This window comes from Procambarus clarkii, chromosome 70 (assembly GCF_040958095.1).
Source record: "Procambarus clarkii isolate CNS0578487 chromosome 70, FALCON_Pclarkii_2.0, whole genome shotgun sequence".
NCBI lineage: Eukaryota > Metazoa > Arthropoda > Malacostraca > Decapoda > Cambaridae > Procambarus > Procambarus clarkii.
In genome coordinates, this window is record NC_091219.1 from 27,864,012 (window position 1) to 27,886,163 (window position 22,152).

Here is a 22,152-nt window from a genome sequence, read left to right on the forward strand (position 1 = left end):
GACGCCCCTGTAGGTGAAACAATCAAAGGGACGCCCCCTGTAGGTGAAGCAAAATAAAGCTGGGCCAGGATCACGCTATGTTGGGTGAGACTGGGCTCTGCCTCAACTAGGCTACTCTGTATTGGCTCCAGGATCACGCTATGTTGGGTGAGACTGGGCTCTGCCTCAACTAGGCTACTCTGTATTGGCTCCGGGAAAGGTAAATTGTATATGTTCAATCACCCACACATACACAGCGTTGAATAAAACTTCACAAACCTTACAGAAATTTTAATGGACTGATCTGAAATTATTGGAAACATTAGGGGGAAATACAGAAAACTTTTATCATTTAAGAGATAAGATGAAAAAGAGATGATGTAAATGGAACAGTAAAAAAAAAAAGAGCAAATGTGAAACAAAAGTAAACTCAGTAGGTATACAGAGATAGATAAGTAGTATATTGACGATGAGGTGTATATGTCCCTGGTCGTGATTGTATGCTAGGTTACACAGGTGAGTACACCCCGGACACATGTAGTACACTCCGGACACCTGTAGTACACTCCACCACACCCTCTACACCTGCGGTACACCCCAGACATCTGTGGTACACCCCACCACACCCCCTACAGCTGTGGTACACACCACCACACCCCCTACAGCTGCGGTACACCCCACCACACCCCTACACCTGCGGTACACCCCCTACACCTGCGGTACACCCCTACACCTGCGATTCACCCCAGACACCTTCGGGAAGCGTGAGGCACCACCGGGTCACGAGGTAGCGACAGTTACCACACAATTGTGTCAGTCGTCCGCTGTACCTTGTGGTGAGAGGGTGTCACCACGCGGTCTCCCTCCTCCTTATTAAGTTCCCCCTCGTGTGCTCTAGTGTTTTGGGGATAATCTAATGAAACATATATATGCTGGCAAGGTATATATGAAATTGTTTAATAGTCGTACTTGTGAAGAAAACTTTTCATTCTTTTTTATATTCAAAGAAAATTATATCGACAGTGAAAACTTTAAAAATTGGTCGTTCAAGATGGAAGATATTTCCTATCTTTATATGTTATTCTTGTGTGAATTTAATACTTACAGAATTGTTGTTGACCAGACCGTAGGAGCGTCCGGGCTGTGTGTCTGGCCATATTGTCAGAGAGTTGGAAGGTTTTAGTTTATTTAGGGTATAGCCCATATACCCAGATGGTTATACCCCGTATACCCATCTGTGGGTAGAAAGTATACTCTATCAGTCACATAATGGGTTCAGGTACTTTGAATGACAACAACAAAAAAGTTAAAACATGGAACCTGCCATGTTTACAATGCAACTCTTTATAAGCGTTTTTGTACCTCCACTGACAGGAATATTATGTACAGCCTCAGTTATCATATATATATATATATATATATATATATATATATATATATATATATATATATATATATATATATATATATATATATATATATATATATATATATATATATATATATGCATGTTAGCAGCGGCGTGAGAATGTACCGTTTACTCATTAAAATGTAAACAAAATAGATAATTAAATTAAATGTGGTCTATCCACAGCTGGTAACATTTAATGACTCTCCCAACAATGGCCTGGGCTCAGTCCATCTCGTGACCGAATTGACATTAACAAATTCCTACACAAATATATGTGCATAAATTAGACCAATACAGATCAAATTTAGTCAATATTTTAACATATTAAGGAAGCTACATGTTGAATACACCTCACTGTACCTATGCTTCAAAATAAAGTTATCGTATACACACAGAGATCACACTAACGTGATGCATCAAATGAACAATGTCTGGGATGCTCCCGGACGCAGGTTCGAATCCTCGTCACGGCCCTTGTGGATTTGTTCAAAGTTATCGTATAAATACTACAGACAGTCGGGAGACTACCAAAGTAGTATTTAATCACCACACTCAATTTTTTGCATTATATCAATAGTACTAAAATGCACTACGTAGTTGGTGTTTTAATGTGCAGTACTACCTATTTATGGTTAGGTTAGGTGCATTGAATCAGTGTAGTTGATTATTGTTGACAGTTGATTGTTGCAGTACTGATGAGTTGAATCAGTGCATTGCATCCTCAAATATGTGAAACGTGAAATCCTGGCTTGCTTGAATAACAAGAATTTGTCATGAAAATGTTGGCCTTAGGGCCTATCAAAGAAAACATAAATATCAGAGACTTGTTTATAAAGCCTAGGTTTAATGTCATATATATAAAATTATAACATGTGATTAATCTCTATTTTGGACAAGGTTCACTTGCCAATTGACAAAAAGTGTATTTGATGTAATTTTAATAAGACTCCTTAACATCACAAATATCTTGATTAGTATCCAAGTAGTTTGGGAGGATGGACACACAAGAATCACTAGGCTCGGTTCATAAATCATTTTCTGCATACTGTAGTATGTAGAAAATGCATCCGGTAGTAAAATGCACTTCGGATGTACTTAATTTGTTAATGAGATAACTAACCTGAGGACGGATCGGTTACTTCTGAGCTTGGGTTTCCTGTCATTACACCCATTTACAATTACATCTGAATTATACGGAAGTTTTACCATACCAAGTTTTTACCTGAATGGAAGTTTTTAGTTTTTACCTTTTTAGGAAGTTGTTAGTTTTTACCTTTTTAGGAAGTTGTTAGTTTTTACCTTTTTAGGAAGTTTTTAGTTTTTACCTTTTTAGGAAGTTTTTACCTGAATGATGTAGTATTCTTGTTCACAAAGTTGAACAAGTATTTCCCTCTGATTACCTTTGCCAGAACTCTCAGCTCTTTGTGTACCAGTAAGTCTATAAGTTTGATTAGTTCATTTATTATGTATCCAGTACCCATCCCGTAGGTGATGGTAGACAATTTTACAGAGGCACATAATGGGTTCCCTGAACCCATTATATGGGACCTGAATCAATGAAATTAAGACCAAATTACAACAAATAAAACCAAATAAAAGTTACAACATTGATGAGCAAATTTCAGAGTTTAAACATGCATTAAGTTTGTTTGTAGTTATAACAAGTTTAGATTAATTTATATGAAGGTTGCAGAGCACCAAAATGATTAAGTGACGTGCATTTGTGAGTAACAAATTTTGCCAAAGTTGCAAGAGTAATCATATAATTACATGATTAACTAACATTACGGTACATAGTTAAGCACTTTCAGACAGATTAGTTTTAGCATGTGAACTGTATACAGTAGGCAAACTTTGGATACCTGGCTTGGATTTAAGACAATATGTCATCATGCCCCAAATACAGGGCCATTTCGTGAACTTTAACCTTGTGATAAAGTTGTCTCTAAACTGTGTTTTTCTCATTCAGTTTCATAGTGACGTAAAGTATATGAAAAGTTTTACTACAAAGTTAGCATTTAGTCAGGTCTACTTCAACAGGTTGTGCAGACACTCAGAAATAAACACTTGTAGCCGAGCTTAGCAGTAGTGATGTCTAGAAGTCTGCTCATACTTAACTGTATGGCATACGCGACTTTTCCTGTATAGTGGTATGGTGATAAATGGAATACCTAGTGTAACTTTCACTTTGTCTAGGTGTGTTAAATGTTGCTAGTTTCGTTATATTGCTGCCCTCGCGCAGCACACAGGTAATCCAAAATGCCAATCAATTCCCTCTTTAAGAGATTATGTTTTGAGTAACTCAGCAATTTTACCATGCATTCAGAAGCCAATATGAGACGATATCCGTAGGAGGACTTTGATTCCATCATTCATGATTTTATATGTACCTTGGTTCAGACACAATTATTGTAGTTATATGTTGAGGAGTTGAATGGTCAGTGATGACAATTACTCACAATAAATATGTCGGCTATGGTTGCACGTACTCGTTAAAGTGCCACGTATGATAAAGTGTAAAATATGACAAATAAGTGTCTAACGAGTGAAGGTTCAGTTATTTACACGAACACTTTAGAAACGAAACAGTCTTTCGCTGTCACAACAACTGCACTTCCAGCGGCACCAGTGGAATGGTGTTGATAACCATCAAGCATGGGTTTGGTCTTGCATCTTCTCGGATGGGAAGAGATGGATAGAAATTTGCAAAGTGATGATCCCCCACGGTGTTGGGATGTACAGTTGTTGTCTATCTTGGTAGAGATTATGAACCTGATACGTTCATTTCGATTCCAGTTTTAGTATTGCATTTTGAAGGATATTGACCTTCGATAAAATATGTTTGAAGGACATTTCTGCAGGGTTTGGGGTGTGGTTATTCCAAGCAGCATGTTACCATTACCGCGTTAAGAAATTATTTTATTTAGTTGAAATCATTTTGAGTCTATCCCACGGCCTGGGCTGAGCAGGGTGACCCCCACCACAGCCACGGCTGGGCTTAGTGCATGTGACACGGCGTCAAGCACTAAGGTGACTAGGGCGCGTCACTCATCGGAATAATTGTAGCTGGCATAGTCGAGCAAGGCGGTGTAAGTAGGTAAAGCGGAGAGGTGTAAGTGACGGTAAAGGCAGGCTAATGGTGTACATTACAGCAGGTAAAGTCAGGGTAATGGTGTACATTACAGCAGGTAAAGTCAGGGTAATGGTGTATATTATAGCAGGTAAAGTCAGGGTAATGGTGTATATTATAGCAGGTAAAGAAGACTTGCAGTATGTAGAACAATGTGTCATATAATATAGCAGGTGAAATAATGGTTTAGTATTGTGAGTGCATGAAGTAACGGGTCTTTCTCATGACATGTTCGTGTACGAATTCTTTTCTCTAATAGTCTTTGTTTTGGGAACGCGTATTCAGTACTTGAAAACATGACACAAACTTCATTGCGTCATATTACTGCATTTTGTTATCGCGTTCTTGAAACTCTTAATATATTTTTGCAGCAGAAATTTGACAACGGTGAAAGAGGACATTCTGTCACAAGTATTGCTTAGTGATTGACGATTACCAATAAGATACCGGATACATATTTTTCAATAACTGGAATTTTTACCAGTGTCAGAAAAAGTCGTTTCTTGAGGCCTGGAAAACATATTATGACCAGTTTTTTTCTGTGCGAGTTTTCATTGATATGATACCCTCTAAAACACAACACAATACATTGCTTTGAATTGGCACAAGAGATCAACTCTGCCCCCTCGCAAGACATGCAGCCTAAGCCATTTAATGAAAGAAATCGCGAATTTGTAGCCAACCTGATATTCTAACAACTGAACCCAACAAGCAAGTCACAGCCTTCAACAAATCGGCTAAACTAAAAAGAATCAAGAATATTCTCCTCCAGATTTTGATTTTCGAGTACATATTTGTGTGTGTGACGTAGGCCACATCAGCATGGCGTGTGCGCTCCTGGTTACTCTCCTGTTATGGGTGAGTATTAACTGGTGTTCAATGTTTGAAGTAAATATTATTAACTTAAATACCAGTGCATGGTGTCATAATATCTTCTAAAATATTGTCCATTTTTAAGTAGATCGTACTTGGTATATACCATACATTTTAATTAGATTATACTTATATATATATATATATATATATATATATATATATATATATATATATATATATATATATATATATATATATATATAAAAGTAATAAACCGAGTAGATTTTGTGCTCTAGTGTTTTGGGTATAATCTAATGAAACATATGCTGGCATGGTATATATGAAATTTTTTCATATATACCTCCGAGGTCTCTTCCTTGGCTACTGTGTCAATCAATTACAGGAGTATCTTCACATTACATATAATATATATACAAGTCTTCCAAATGTTTTCAAACTACTCCAAGAAATATCATTGGCTTTGTTGAATTATCGCAATGCAGCTCTGTAAACTATTGGCTTCGAAAATTACTTGAGGGTGATCCAACACCAACATTGAGAAGCCTAAAGCAAGTTCAACGTTAACTATATCTTGATTCTCAAATATTCTTACAAGAAACTTGTGTTCTTGAACAAAAATTTAAAAATTCATATATTCTTATTTGAAATTAAGACAATATTTATTATAGATAGTAGTTTGAAATTGTTCTTACAGCATGTATAGTGACTTAATTCATCTGCCTACCTTAGAGTACTCTTAGGCCATTATAAAAGACTTGGGCCAGTTCGCTGATAATACGACATATTCTCTCTGCCCCTTAGTAAAAAGTGCAACTTTTTTGGCCAACCAAAAACGTACAACCCAACATCCTCCCTAACCCTACAGAAGCTGGTGCATAGAAAACGTCAATATCAGTGCTTACATTTTCTACTAATACGTCACAATTTTTAACGAATTGGTTTATTCTCTAAAAAATGATGCTATGTATTAGGTGACAGGAAGGGCTCGATAATGAATAGATAATATTGTACGAAAGTTTTTTTATTTCAATCTTTATTAGAAAAGGATTAAAAGAATTTGATAGTAATTCTAAATGAATGTGAAGAGGGCATTAATCATTCCTTATCAAACAGCAAGCTCATTGCTCTAACTGATTTTCTCTTGTATATATACTGTACTGCAGATCACGTTAATGTGAATTCTTTTTTGTCTGTGTGTGTTTATAGCAATTGCTCCAGAAACATTGAAATTCAGGAAATATATACGAAGCAGCACCGTGAGCGGTAAGTTATTTGGAAATATCTGAGAGTAATATAACATCCTCCCACTCTGGTGTCTGGGGCCCTACTGACCGTTGTTCGTCTCCTGCAGGTCTCCGCCGCAGCCGCCCAGGACTATCAAGGTCAGAACCTTATTGTTTATTATTATTAGTTATTTGCAATTATCATATTTGAAATATTTTACTATACTATTCTTTAGTTATTGTTATACCATTCTGTTATTTGGTTATCAATAGTAATATTATTATTACTGCAGTATTGTGTTATAATTATTATGTTGTATGTTGGCAATTTCATTTTTGAAAATAATGGTAGATACTGTTTACTTCTTAGTTTGGAAGGCAGCACTGCAGGGTAGTTCATACAGGAATGTGTCTGTAGTCTATAGTTTTATGGAACACTATTGAGTGCTATTAGCTATTCATTTACAATTTTGAAATGTTGAACTGAGCATTAACGGTTATTTGTGAAGTCAAGAGAAATACAACATGGGAGAAAATATTTAATAAATGATAATAAACATCAAGAAAGCACTTGCAAGTGAATAAACAAGACGTAATTGAACTTGAAATAATCAAAAAATACGTGTAGAGTCAAATTAAATTGCGTAAAACACAAATAAACAAATACACAAAGCCTTTTGTAATTAAATTACAAAATGTCCCAATACCTGATCTTGTCGGTATAGCGACAAATGTTGCATGTTGAACATGAAGATGCCCGTCTCGCACTTCGATTCCCAACGGTCCAAGTGTTTGGGCACCATTCCTTCCCTTCGTCCTATCCCAGCTCCCTGGCATAGCCCTTTCCTGAGCTATATAGTCATATTGACTTATCTATTCCTCCTGATCACTACCTTACCTCTTCGTTTTGCACTGAGGCATATAAGTACTTGGCCAATTGTGTAATACATTATACTTGACAGCTCACGTTGCGTACAAAATTGTTATCTGACACAGCCGTTATTTCATCAGTATTAAGAGTAGTTTTGGCAGTCGTAGATGTTGCACAGTTGGGTTGTTCTCGTCTCACAATCGTGAATCCCGTGTTCGAACCCCGGGTGGGACAGAAATGATTTGGTAAGTTTCTTTTCACCTAATGCGCTGTTCACTTCGCAGTAAATATGTACCCAGGTATTAGTCAAATGTTAGTGAGTAGTTGTAGGAGGATGAGGATCAGTAGTTCGACCTAGGAGGGACCTCGATACAAGCCTAACTAGTATACAATGACAGTTGAGAGGCGGGATCAAAGAGCCGAAGCTCAAACCCCGCAAGCACAACTAAGTGGGTACATACACAGACTGCTTGACTCCGACAAAATTAATTATCAATTATTACAAGTGCCTCCATCTTGGTGTTCCCACACACAGTGGCCGACATAAGGTGTGACTTCGGGGACGAGACGACAGTGACCGAGGGGACAGGGCGAAATCAGAGGCTCTCGGCTAGACTCATGAAGCCAGAAGGGTTCAGAGGACACCCACTCTTCGCTGACGACAAGAGAGCCGACCCTTTCAGGTATGTGATGGGTCTGTAGCTATTTGAGACCGGCTGCGGATATAGATACGCACTGGTCCGAAACTAGACGTTGTGGGCAAGGAAACCCATTGTATCCCAAAGCATGAAACATTGTAAAGAATCTCACATGTTGTGGCTGGAACAAATATACACAACCCCCACACTAGTGTCCTGAAAGGGTTTTTTTTTTGAATAGAGCAAATGTTTGTTAAACTCATTATGTCCCAGTGTAGTGTAGCGAAGGATGCATGTATGTATTAGGCTCTAATAATCTATATATTATTTACCTGAATTTGTCAGTGTCACTGTTCCCTTAGTGGTCTCGACAGGGACAGGAATTCAGCGGCTTATCAAAGGTCCGCCCTATTGTTCTTGGGTATTTTTTCGAACTTTTTCTTTTTTTTTAACTGCAGTAATGTCTTGGCATTTACAGCTTCAGGGGTGGGTGGTTCCATGGCTTTATAACCCTGGGGTGAATATGCAGCTCCTGTTTGCTGTTCTACACTAAGGCTTGTTGAGCTCGCAGCCGTTGCTCCTTGTATGTGTTACATTTTACCATTTAAAGAACTCGATTAATATCCTCCAACTTGTTCAGTATTTTAAAGGCCTCTAAAATCAACGTATATCCACTTTAAAGAGAAAAACGAAAATAATAGCACTTTTGTATATTAACATTGTCAAGTTGTGAACACAGACATAATGCAAGGATATAAATACTTGATAATTCCAAGCGCGCCATGAGTGAGATTTTGACCTCCACTTGCGTCATGCAAAGCTCAGTATTATATGTACATATATATGTAAATATTTTTTAGACTTGGGCCCCAGGAGTTCCTTTAAGCATATTTGGTTAAATGGCCGCATTGCTGGCGTTGTTGATATTATAGTGCAAGCTTTCTATGTTTCTAAATAGTTTCTTAGTGTCAGTATTAAGAAGAGCAATAAAGATACCAAAATTCATGATAAAGAAGCTATTAATTATTGAATGATTTATTTTCTACAACGTTTCGTTCCTCTCTGGAACATCTTCAGGTAAAGAATGAATGCACAAGGTCCAACTTTGGGTTAAGTACACGTGAGAGAGGTGTACCTGTTATTGCTATAATAAATTATTAGTAGTATTATAACTATGGATCTCAAAGTTGCTAAATTGCAATAAAATAAATGTATTCCCATTGAGGAATTTTGCTCGTTCCTCCAAAACCCTTTATTCTTTTCTGTTAGGCTATGTGTCATTACAATTTCACTAGAGGTAGTACTTCTTATATATATATATATATATATATATATATATATATATATATATATATATATATATATATATATATATATATATATATATATATATATATATATATATATCAGATTACAAATAATAGAAGGAACCACACTGTTCGCGTGTGGCTCAAACAATGGGAGGCATGATAATTAACATAATGTTATATTTGTCACAAATCATACAAATTATGCGGTTAACTTTAACAATCATGTGAACTTAAATTCATATTACACAATTCACTACTTTTAATACATGAAGATTCAATTATATTTTTGTTAAGGACAGATTTACACAATGATTCTAAATTAATTAATCCAGTCAATTGGATTATTTAAATTTCTTAAATGAAAAAAAATGCATTTGACTCCTGGCCTGGAATTGTGCTTTATTTGTTAAAAATTGTTGCAAGGGCAGACGATGAGTCACAATAACGTGGCTGAAAATTGTTGCAAGAGATTTGTAGACAGCCATTACAATTAATATGGAAATGTTTAATATTAATTTTGTCCCCATTTACGTGTGATTGGCCTCGGTGCTCGTCCGTGTCCCCCATGACTTGCTTGTGGGCACGGCGAGCAGTGACAAGATGTGCCAGATCCGCCAGGACGCCCAAGACTCTTCAGAACTGGTCTACAACCTCCTGGTGACCGACCTCTCCAAGTGTGGCGTCGTCAGGAAGGACGTGAGTATTTCACTCAGGTTTCTTGACTCTTATCTTGAGGGGTTATCTTGAGATGATTTCGGGGCTTTAGTGTCCCCGCGGCCCGGTTCTCGACCAGGCCTCCATCCCCCAGGAAGCAGCCCGTGACAGCTGACTAACACCCAGGTACCTATTTTACTGCTAGGCAACAGGGGCATAGAGTGAAAGAAACTCTGCCCATTGTTTCTCGCCGGGGCCCGGGATCGAACCCGGGACCACAGGATCACAAGTCCAGTGTGCTGTCCGCTCGACCGACCGGCTCCTTAACCCATAGATACTACGAGGTGAACACCTAGGGGGTATAAGTTATCTCTGTATACACTGAGAAATTCATTCTCAACTATATTTAAGACTAAAGTATGCGTGATGATTGGCGAATAAGCAATAAGAGTCAATATGCCCCATCAGAGGTTGATAGGCTTTCAGCCTATCAACCTAGCGCATCTATCAAGATGTGCTCTCTTTTCATTGTCGTCTCAGAATGCTGACTTGGTTAAGCATTGTGATTAAGTCTGATAAACATGTTTGAAGTAGACGGTGGTAAAGGATACGATATAACACCCAACCCAGACATCTGATAATGATGAAAGAGAGGAGGGCCATCTTTCCCTCTATTTTCAGACGTATGGACTAGTGTCCTATTTTCAGCCGCGTTATTGTGATATATTTTCTGCAAAGATACGATATTGTCTTTACTTCAGTAAGAGTGAACAATCTCGATTAATATGTGCAAGGCCTCGTAGAAGACTTAACAGAGAAACAGAGGGTCAATGTAAATTCAGAAAAATCGGAGTTGGAAACATTTGCAAGTGCAGTTTCCCTGGAACCTATATTGTTAACCAGAAACAATGGTTTAGTTACAAGATTATAACTAATATCCTTCCATATCAATATCTTGAAGGTCACAGGGCGTGATTGCATCACAGAATTCTCTGTTAGGTTCAATTTTGTCACTGTTATGAAAGTTGCTTTCAGAGACGTCATACATGTTACTTAATTACTTTATGGCTCTTTCCTATGAAGAAATGAAGCCATTTCACAGACACCTTTGGCCGGGTAAGCTGGTCAAGCGTAGTATTTACGGCGAAGCCTAAAAACCGAATTGATTGTGATGAAACTGCAATTTCTGGGGGAAGGGGGGGGGGGGATGGAGCCCGAGTGGCTCCCTGAAGCTCTACACAGAGGTGGTTCCCATGTACCAGGTCGCATCAGCCGTGGAGTTCTTAGGCCTGCCGGGGACCAGAGCCAGAACCTGGCCTCACACAAGCGCTGGGAGTGGCGATATTTCGCCACCTCGTAAACGAAGGTGGTGGTGCGAAATGTGCCCCCTATCGGTTGACTATGAGAAAGTTGACAAGTGAAGGGCTTGTCTTCCCGAGTGTGAGGTAGTTACTGACCACAGATTGTGAGGTAGTTGGTGGCCAAACCGTGTGGTAGTTACTGACAGTAGTGTTCCTGCAGGGGTATGTGACACTGCGAGTGTGGTTCCCCCAGCTGGAGGGCGTGGTGCTGGCCACCGACCAGGAGGTCATCATCATGTGTAAACCAGCTTCACCAACCATCATTGAGAACAGAGCTGCTGGCTTTGCTGGATCCCTGTGAGTTCCATGTTCCACTCTATTGGCCAACCACTTGGACTGGTCGGTGCAGCGACTGCCTCGCTTCTTGCAGGTCGGAGTTCGATTCCTAATGGTCCAAGTGGTTGGGCTCTATTCCTTTCCTTCATTATAACCCAGCTCCTCATAGCATTTCCAAGTACTATATAGTCGTAATGGCAGTGTTTTCTTCTAATAATTATCTACTTATTAATACTGTAAATCAATATACAAAAAGTGCCAGTTCGAAATTTCGAAATTTTGTTTTCCAATCTGGAATAAATATCATTTTTGTTACTCCTACTACTATACTTGGAACACTTTTCTGAAGATTTTCCCAAAGACGCAGATTCTCATTTCGGTTAAATAAACACAATGTTGGCCCTATAGTACCTGCATTAACAATATTGGCGCCTTAACTAACCAAGCCTTCAGCAGCAGACCCTCAACAAGGCATCAGCGACGGGAAACAGACAACAGACCACATAACTGGAGTGTGATTTATACATTTTGTGCATTCTGTAATAGGAATTGGTTTAGATTTTGCTGTACCCTCTATACTAGAGTCTGATGTACACCTTATGTGCTTTTTATACTAGACTTTAATCTAGGCCTTTTGTACTATTTGTACGTGGGTCTAATTTAGTCTTCTTGTGCTCTCTGTGTTGAGGTTTCATTTAGACATTTTATGTCCACAGTAATCCTTCTGTGGTCTTACTTATTGGATAAATACAGAGTGCACTTTAAACTGCTGCTCACAGGATGGGTATGAAGTGCACAATAATGCAGCCGCTGCAGGTTTCAACAATTGGAACTAACATTAACACTTCTTTCTACTGCAGGCCTTCGACGGGGCGGGTGTCAGGCGTGGTTGAGGAGACGCCTGGTAGACTGGAGTACGAGGTGGCCCTCTACAGGGAGATGAATGCCCGCTCAGGAGGCAGCCATATACCTGTGGATCAGGCTGTTCCTATTGGCTCCAGATTGCAGCTGCGAGCCAAAATCAACACCCATTCCAGTAAGCCAATGTTATGTTAAGAAACTGAAGGTTCATTTATTTGTAATCTATGAGTTAATTATTTGGTTACTCTTAATGAGTTTAGTGTAGGCCTGTCCGCATGCACTGACTCCAAACAGCATTGAAACTTCTTTAATAATTGCTTCAGGTGACATAATTATAAATTATAATCTCCTTAGTTTTTCTGTGATCACTGTAGTGTCAAATATCCCACAGAAGGTTCTACGTCAAGATTAATCTCCCTTAACCCTAACACTGATACAGTATGTGACAATTGCAACCCGTTCTCGCAAATTTAATAAGTCAATATTGACTTATTAAATATGTGCATAGGTAACATACTTAACATAATAGATACCCTTAAAAAGATTCATAGAAAACACCGACCTTACCTAACCTTGTTAGTATCTTAAGATAAGCATCTTATTGCTTCGTAATTACAATTATTACTTAACCTATACCTATTATAGGTTAGGTAATAATTGTAATTACGAAGCAATAAGATGCTTATCTTAAGATACTAACAAGGTTAGGTAAGGTCGGTGTTTTTCTATGAATCTTTTTAAGGGTATCTATTATGTTTAGTATATCACCTATGCACGTAGTTAATAAGTCAATATTGACTTTACGAATTTGCGAGAACGGGTTGGACAATTGACTCCCTTAAACCCCCCTTACACTGATGTGTTACAATTCTCCCCCAAAAAAATCTTCGTTGAAGTGTGAGGGAATGTTGTGTTGACAGGGTGGAAGTATGTCAAGCTGATGGAGGTGACGGTGTCCAGCGACCCCGCGGCGCCCTACTCCCCCGGCCATGTCGCCCTCGTCAAAGACGGGTGAGTGAGCGGCTCTCCTGCAAGAACCTAATTATATAATAATAATAATAATAATATTTTAATCAGGAAAAGTACATACATACATGCAGAGTTACAAACCTACTGTTTGATTTATAGATAGAGCTAGTACATACAATACCTAAAGCCACTAATGCGCATAACGTTTTGGCAACATGTACAGTGTTTTGTTTTCTCATTTGTGCATCTTCTGTATACAAACTGTGGTATTATAATGTCTCCTGCAGGGATAAGTACAAACATGAGCAAGCAAATCGTCAATGTTTTACTACCAGCAGCACAAATAATTGAATACACTTGGAAATATTGAGGTTAGCAGAATGTAGTGTTTGGTGTGCATTAATGAGCAACAGATACACTGAGCTGTTGACACATCCTTCCCCAGGTGTCGATTGGCAGACTTCTCGTCAATAGTGCCCCAGCAGCCTCACCGCGTCGAGGATGAGCCAGGTGAGGTGAGACTAGACTTCGAGGCTTTCATGCTCGACTCTAAGATGGCAGGGTCATCGCAGCTATGGATCCATGCCACTGTTAAGGCCTGCATTGACTCTAGAGATTGTCTCCCAGTAAGTAAAGGATATTACATGTCTCGAACCCCCCTTGATGATGTAACAATATACATTAAATTTTGTAACTAGCTTCTCAAGACTGTAACTTGCTTAAATGAACTTTGGGGTTCAGTCCCTGAGCCTATTATGTGCCTCTGTAACCCTACCGCCCATATGATAGGTATGGGGTGCATAACATTTGACTAAATTGACTAAACATAATATACTATCACCTCTTATCGTGTGATGCTAGCAGAGCCGCTGCTGTTTGTATTTGGCGTCGATACTTCATCAGCGCCATCTGGGAAACTGTCTTGTGTTTTCACCTCTGGCCTGTTCATGCGCCTTCTGAACCCGCTTGGTCATTGGACTGCTTTGTCACTGATCTTTCTTAATCTTGCTTTACGATGTCCCTTTTGGTCCAGGATTCTTTTTTTCAGGCTCTTTTTATTTTCCCTGTTGTCGTCTGTCTCAGGTTGTAGTGTTGGGGAGCTTCATGGAGATGTGGCTTTTGTTCGTTTGGCCTTGGTGGGTGTTATGTTTATAACTGTCTCCTTCTGCATAGAGCCATCTCGGCGAGACAGCTTCAGACAGCCACAGGAACTCACCCAGAAAAAGAGGCGTTTCATAACATTCAATGCTGGTTTTCGCTTTTGCATCATTTGCTTCACATTTTTCCTCATATTTTTTCTCTATCATTCCCATTCGGCTGTTTATTATATTGTTTTTATATACTCTACTAATTTTGCACCAGGGTGCACTGGCTAGGCCTAGCAGAAGATGTGCACAGATCCCCTCGTATTGTTCATATTGCCACAGATTGCCAAGTGACACTAAACTTCTGTTGTCGTTTTGTGCTCTTGCTATGTTCTTTAGATATTACCACCATTACTCGGCTGTCAACTGTCCTGCCACAGGGATGATAGTAATCTCTGGTGATACTGGAGCCTGCCACTGGCATGCTCCAAATATAATTTTCAGTTAAAAAAAATCAAGGGCTCTCACTTTTTTCAGTAACTTTTCTGGGAGGAGCCCCATATGTGACTCCCTGTAGCCAACATGTCCGATGTGTGTGATGTCTAAAAGTTGCCATCGGTCGCCGAGTTCTCTGGCCTACAGGAGATGCTGAACCGAGGCGCAGGGAGCAATAGCATTTTTGTATGTGCCACAACCACGGAAAGCACCAAGAAAGTCAGCGAAACGAGACCACAGCTGGTTCTTTCCTATACCTGCAGACTCTAAAAGGGCCAACGAACTCCCCCAAACTATGTAAACAAACTACCGAAAATGTTATGAACTAGCACTTGATGGTTCGCCCCGCTCTTCCCCTCGTGTGGAGGGAGCAGCCCGCGGCTCACAGACGGCTCCACCCTCTTATGCGTTGGGTTGCCGCAGTCAACCTCTGGTCCGTGTTTTTTTTCTTGGATTTCTTTCAAATCTCGCTTGCAAAGTGACAGCTGCTTGATAAAGCCTCCAATTGGGAATCAGAGTCCATAAGCGCAGAGAGTTTGTGAGAACACTCCTCAAAGGACTCGGGGTAGTAGACTCAACAATCGGTAAGAATGATTGGTAGCAAAGACAGTGAGCACCCTTCAAATTTGCCCACAGCGAGGGTGAGTTCGACGGGCCGATTCATAAATGACCACGCCATAGACCCGCAGAGGATTCAGAGGGCCTGAAGGCGATTAACCAAGCAGATACCCCAGACACTGGGGGCCGCTCGCCACAAGTACACACACCAACCGCAGCCAAAACAACCAGACTATGGTGACTAGTGTGTGCCTTACAAACAAGCGAACTCCAGTGTGCCCTAGCACAACCAAAGAACGCCTCCAACCAAACGCCCAAGCAGAGGAATCAAGGCTCGGTGATTAGCCCCAAGGTGATGCTCTCCACCCTGGTGGCCATGCTTCTCTGGCGAACTCCCGAACACATAAAAAAAGTAACTGACTGTGCAGGGGCAGCATTAATGGGCACTGAGAAGAAAATCCAAAGCTAATGCAGCCCCCAAATACAACAAAATGGTAAACCCCCACAAAGCAAATGCAGGGCAACACATTCCAAGAATAGCCTGCATTTGGCTTGAAGTGGTGGGGCTTGCCCACAACTGACAGTCCGGAACACTACAAGCAGCTCCACATGTTGCCTCGTGAGTTACAGAACTGACCAGAGGAGCTGGCCGAGGACTGGGGCCGTGCTGTCTGGTTTTGGTATTAGATACTAACGGTTTTGAGTGAGTCCCTTGTTCTGTGTGAATTATTTGTAGATCTGTTTGGTGGTTTTTGAGGCTTCATTTCCTGTGAACCCTCCAATTGTCTGTAAATCTTCACTTACTTTCTGGAGGCTTTTTCCAGTTGGGATGGTGGATTGTCACCTACTCAGCACCTCTGCGAGAGGTGGTCATAATCTGGCTCTTGTACCCGTTAAGCCAGACAAAACTCCGGCGTCTGAGGTGACCTTTTAGTATGGAGTACTCTGAGCAAGATACCTTCAGGGAGCCACTGGGGCTTCCGCCAGAAAATTACATGGACAAAAACCCAACTAGGCCTAACCTAATTGAGCAAAGGCTGTCGTTAATATATACAATAAAAACGGGATAATCAGTTGAGCAACATAGCTGAAGCCATCTAGCTTGAATCTTTAAAACATGTGTTTAAGCAAGTACTCTGTAACCATCATCTATTGCAAAGTAACAACACTCTTAGAGACTACAGGCAGGCCACATCTTACACATTATTCGCATAGAGTAGGTTTGGAAATGTAGTTTGTCATTGCAAATTTAAAAATGCATAGGGGACTTTTTGCTTTACATGGGGTCGAATTTACTTAAGACACCATCAATTATTCTTAATTAATTCATTGTGTCGGGGGACAGGAAGCCAGAGTGTTTGATAGACAGTAGACTTATACCGATGTCCCCCCCCACCCCCCTTCCCCAAGGCCGAATTACTGCCCCCGCCCAGGATGGACCCCACAACAAGCTGACTAACTCCTGAGTACCTACTCACTGCTACGTAAACAGAGGCATTAGGTGAAAGGAAATGTGCCCAATCATTTCTGTCCTGCCCGGAATTCAAACCCGGAACTCTCGATTGTGCGTCGAGAATGAATCCGACTGTACTACCGGGACCCCTAACAGATCACCTGATTGCATTTATCAGATGCTTTTTAATCTCATGAGATTTACCCATGATATTACCCTAAAGTGGCCTTAACTAGTGGCCTCGACAGGGACAGGAAACTGATGGCCTGTCATAGCCCCCCCCCCTCCTCCCCTCATTTATCCTGAGAACTTTTTCAGCTGCATTTATAACTGCAGTAATGTTTTGGTATTTACGACTTGAGCGGGTTGGCAGTGCCATAGGTAAATCCTATGGGTGAAAAAGCATCTGTTAAATGCAATCAGGTGATCTGTTAGAATGTGCTAACAACACAGTTGACCATGTCCTTCACTCACACCCCTGGATTCAGTTTCCAGGCAGGACAGAAATAGTTTGGCATTTTTCCTTTCATCTGGTGTGTCTGTTCATCTAGCAGTGAACAGGTACCTGGGAGTTAGGCAACTGTTGGGGGTTGTATCCTGGGGAAGGTTAGTAGTTGGCCTATGGGGCTTCTCGATAAGCCTAAGTGCAAGCTTACTGACCCGACAATGGGAATTATATGCCACATTTTTTGTTTTACAAACTTATGGATTCTTGCATCATTGCAATTCCCAAGCATGCTTGACAGTCTGGAAAGTAGAGGGAGGAATGGTGTGGCTGGGGTAGGAGCTATGAGGAGGAACTTGAGGAATCTTGAGGAACCTACCTCAAGATTTGGGGTAGGAAAAGGACATAATATTCCGGATTACACCAACACCTCTCCTGCACCAGATTGACTCCTGCATGTCTTCTGATGCAGCTGCAAGTCATAGCTGTCAAACTTCAAGCTGTATTGTATAGGAAGTACATGGTCTGTGTTCTATCTTACACTATGGAGAATATTGTGGTGTCAACTGAGTGAACTCGCCTGCCAATTTGCACTGATACCAATTCTGATAACGCTAAATATCAGTTGTACTAATTAGTGGGCAAAATACTTCCCTCCACAAACACCTTTTAGCCATATTAATACGATGGTTTATGTGATTTGATCGCATAACAATAATTTACTATAAAAAAGAGCTCCTATTCCTCAGTTTTCTACTTGCATAGTCCTCTTGATGCGTGAGATGTATCGTGTTGGCCTTCTCTTGTTCTTATATTGCAAGTTTTCCCATAAGATGTGCTAGTAATTAATACAGAATCAACTGGTTCATCACAATGGACACAGCTGATAAAAACCTAAATGATGGCAATTGTGTTTTCGATCACTTGCACAGGAATTCTGTCTAGACCTGTTCCAGCCGTCGGGCCACGGCCGGAGACGGAGGAGAAAACCGACCCATTATGCCGAGGGCCTCCTGGAGGTGTCAGAAGGGAACAACGTCTCTCTCTCCACCTTACTGCCCGGCCGGACCACCTCCCTCACTGACGCCTTCCAGGACTTTGTCTCTGCCAAGGTGGAAGTGCAGGTAAATTGTTACATACCGTTCGAATTATACATTTTCTGGCTGTTTACAGAGGAGTAAACTGACATTTTTTTTCATAGTACGTAATATGTGACCTATATTTATTGTGTACAGCTTCGTAGTCATGCAGCAATAGACGAGTTCATTATAACAAGATACGAAAACCCATTGAATGTAGCTGAGGCTTTCTCTCTTCACATGACAAATATATAAAATGAATGAATAATTTGAGGTAAAGTGGTGAAGATGTATAGGCCTAGAATGAAAGGGCTCACCCTGATACCATGGCAGGACATAGGCCTACCATGCCAATGATCACCCCATCTTGGTGGATAATACTCTAGCAAACTGTGGATTGACCTGTCAAAATCTTCTGGCATTTAACTACATAAAAAGGGAAGAATATGGGTTCCATCTGTGAAAAATGCACAGTGGTGATGGTGGTGGCCAGTTACTGCAGAGACCACAGCAGTACTCATGGGCTGACCCATTATTGGACCTGGAGGCATAGCAAGATAGGAATGGCTGTTTCCCTCACTTAATAGGTGCCTAGCCATATGATGTCTAGATTTGTATTATACTGTAGATAGAAAATTAAGAACTGAAGTGTAGAGTCAAAAAGGATATGAATAATTATGATAATGAAATACTGTAATCGGAAAGTTAATTGTATCGAGCATAATAAAGTAAAATTCATTACATATATATAGGGGATTTTCACAAACTGTAGTTTTAATGATGTATCTCACTAAGCCTGTAGTTGAGAACACCACAACACCGCTCCTCCCGCCTCCTGAAGCCTTGGCCCAGGCTCTGGCCTCCTCTCCACCTCCTGATGCTCCCTCTACAAGCATCGGGGACAACGTTGGCATCACTGTCATCATGCCTCAAGGTATACATGTGTGTTGGTGTGACTGTCATCATGCCTCAAGATATACATGTGTTGGTGTGACTCATCTTGCCTCAAGGTATACATGTGTTGGTGTGACTTATCATGCCTCAAGGTATACATGTGTGTTGGTGTGACTGTCATCATACCTCAAGGAATACATGTCAGTGAATCTGTTCTTTCAGAATTTTCGGTTTGCATAGATAAGCGTTTAATATTTCACTCAGGGAGCAAGTATCATTTAATAGGAGTGTGGTAGGTCTTGTACAATTGGCTTCATTCTTGACTCACAATTGGGGATACCGGGTTTAATTCTTGGGTGGGACAGAAATGATTGGGCAAGTTTCCTGTCACCTATTGTTTGTTCACCTAGCAGTAAATAGGTACCCGGGTGTTAGGGAACTGTTGTGGGGTTGCATCCTGGGGAGGATCAGTAGTTCAACCTTGAGGGAACCTTTTTTGACATAGGCCTAAAGTTTATAGTTAAGCAGGCTTCTTGTCCCCAACAGCAGAACTTGTTATATTATTGTTACAATGCTGCATCTTGGCTAATATTATAATTAAAGTTGAATAATAAATATAAAATCCTGTAATTTTAAACTTTACAGAATTTTTCACACAAACTGAGGCACTGTACCAGTCGTGTGCAACGTTCATGGTGCTCTCAGGGTTCTTGGGACTGAGCGTACTGGTGGCTGCTGGCTTCCTCTGCTTCCTTACTTCTCGTCTCCACAAGACAGTTGCTCAGGCTCACACCACCACCCTCGAGTCTGTCATCAAGGAGCATCACAACAAATATGCTCTTCCAGACTTCCTGGAGTTACCCTTCCAGTGATGTCATTCATAATACCTCTGAGAGGCTATATGAAACATTGTATGATCTAATTTTCCTCTAACAATTAGCATTTTATTTTAAAAGTATTATTGGGCACAGAATTATGCAGGTTTTATAGAAAAGTTACCTATATTGATGTAAGGTATTTATAAGACGAGTTATGAGTGTTAATTTGGCTATAGTTGTTCTTACTGTTTTCAATGTCAAATTTATCAATGTTATTTCATTCTTTTAAATATCTGAAATTATACTACAAATTTTATCCAAGTTAAAGGTAGGTGTCTAATGAATATACTATTAGATGTATGAATTCTTTAAATGAACAGCAGTGTTGAGGTTCATTTACCTCAGTAGTGAGGTAATACCTGCATAATGAAGATTTAGATCTACAGTATTTGTCTTGAAGATGTCGTCAAGAACTGCCAGGTGGTAGTATATTTTATCTAATTTCGCATGCTACATGTCTTACCAGCTTGGCACCTTTTTGATAATTACTGTACAGTACAGTACTTACTCTACTTTGACTTTCTGGTAGACCCCCTCCCCTCCACCCCTGCAGCTGTTCATGACTTTTGCAATACCAAAATTGGAATATGGAGTATGGTGCCCATATCTCAAGAAGCACACTAGTAAACTGGAAAAGGTGCAAAGGCATGCTACAAAATAGTTTTCGGAACTGAAAAATAAGAGTTATGAGGATAGGCTAGAGGCCTTAAATATGCCAAAGCTAGAATATAGAAGAAAAAAGCGATATAATCAACACTTACAAAGTAATAACAGGAATGAACCAAATTGACAGAGAAGTTCCTGAAACCAGGAACTTCACGAACAAGACGACACAGATTAAAGCTAAGGAAACAAAGGTGCCAAAAAAATATTAGAAAGTTTTCCTTTGCAAACAGTGATAGACAGTTGGAACAAGTTAATTGAGAAAGAGGAGGCCAAAACCTTCAGTAGTTTCAAAGTGTTATACGACAAGAGTACTGGGAAGACGGGACACCACGAGTGTAGCTCTCAAAACTAAGGTTATTACACACACGCACATAGAAACATAAGAAAATTCACTTCACAAATAGTGGTAGAATATGTATGAAACGTATAAGCACATATGTATTGTACATATAAGAGCATAAGTATGGTACTAATTTGGGCATATGTATGTTACTAATAAGAGTTTTTGTATGGTACCTCAATGGGCATATGAATTGTTCTTATATGGGTATATGTATGATACTTATATGGGTATGAGTTTGGTACTCATATGGGTATGAGTTTGGTACTTATGTACTTACGTACCTGTATGGTACTTACGTACCTTTTACCTTACACAGACAGTCATCCTTATTTTATAGATATAGAAGATAGACAATGATTAAATCAAGTAATAAAAACTTGACCAGCGGACGAAGACAAAGATGGGGTACATACAGCCCGCCGCCTGCAAAGAATCCCAGCCCTGGCGAAATCGTCATTTTTCACAAAACTCAAAATCAAAACCAGCCATAGAATCGTTTTGAAAATGGTACCATTGTGTTTACCACAGCAATTTACATTTCTTTCTGTTAAGTCTTTCTTTGCTAATTTTAAATATTAACGCCTATACAGCCATATTTACTGAGATACAGCCACCTCAAATATCAAACCTATCATCGTGTTTTCTCAACAAATTACTAAGGAAAATGAGTTTTAAAAAATGTAATAATAATCAAAATGAGCTAAATAATAAATGGATAATCAAAATAACATTATAT

General features: G+C 40.0%; 1 protein-coding gene across 1 annotated transcript; it reads left to right on the forward strand.

The window, feature by feature from the left end:
* The first annotated feature begins 804 nt into the window (after positions 1–804).
* On the forward strand, positions 805–21,880 carry LOC123775357 (uncharacterized). The gene is made up of 12 exons (XM_045770489.2): positions 805–919; positions 4,892–5,378; positions 6,709–6,739; positions 7,987–8,134; positions 9,993–10,095; positions 11,575–11,711; positions 12,551–12,726; positions 13,472–13,562; positions 13,966–14,146; positions 18,489–18,680; positions 19,431–19,569; positions 20,175–21,880. The coding sequence occupies exons 2-12, from the start codon at positions 5,343–5,345 to the stop codon at positions 20,399–20,401; spliced, it is 1,461 nt and encodes a 486-aa protein (XP_045626445.2). The 5' UTR covers positions 805–919; positions 4,892–5,342; the 3' UTR covers positions 20,402–21,880.
* The last annotated feature ends 272 nt before the right edge of the window (positions 21,881–22,152 follow it).

Coding starts and splice junctions, on each gene's coding strand:
- LOC123775357 (XM_045770489.2), top strand. CDS start 5,343: ATGGCGTGTGCGCTCCTGGTTACTCTCCTGTTATGG. Junction 12,727..13,471: donor CAAAATCAACACCCATTCCA/GTAAGCCAATGT, acceptor TTGTGTTGACAG/GGTGGAAGTATGTCAAGCTG. Junction 14,147..18,488: donor ACTCTAGAGATTGTCTCCCA/GTAAGTAAAGGA, acceptor TCACTTGCACAG/GAATTCTGTCTAGACCTGTT.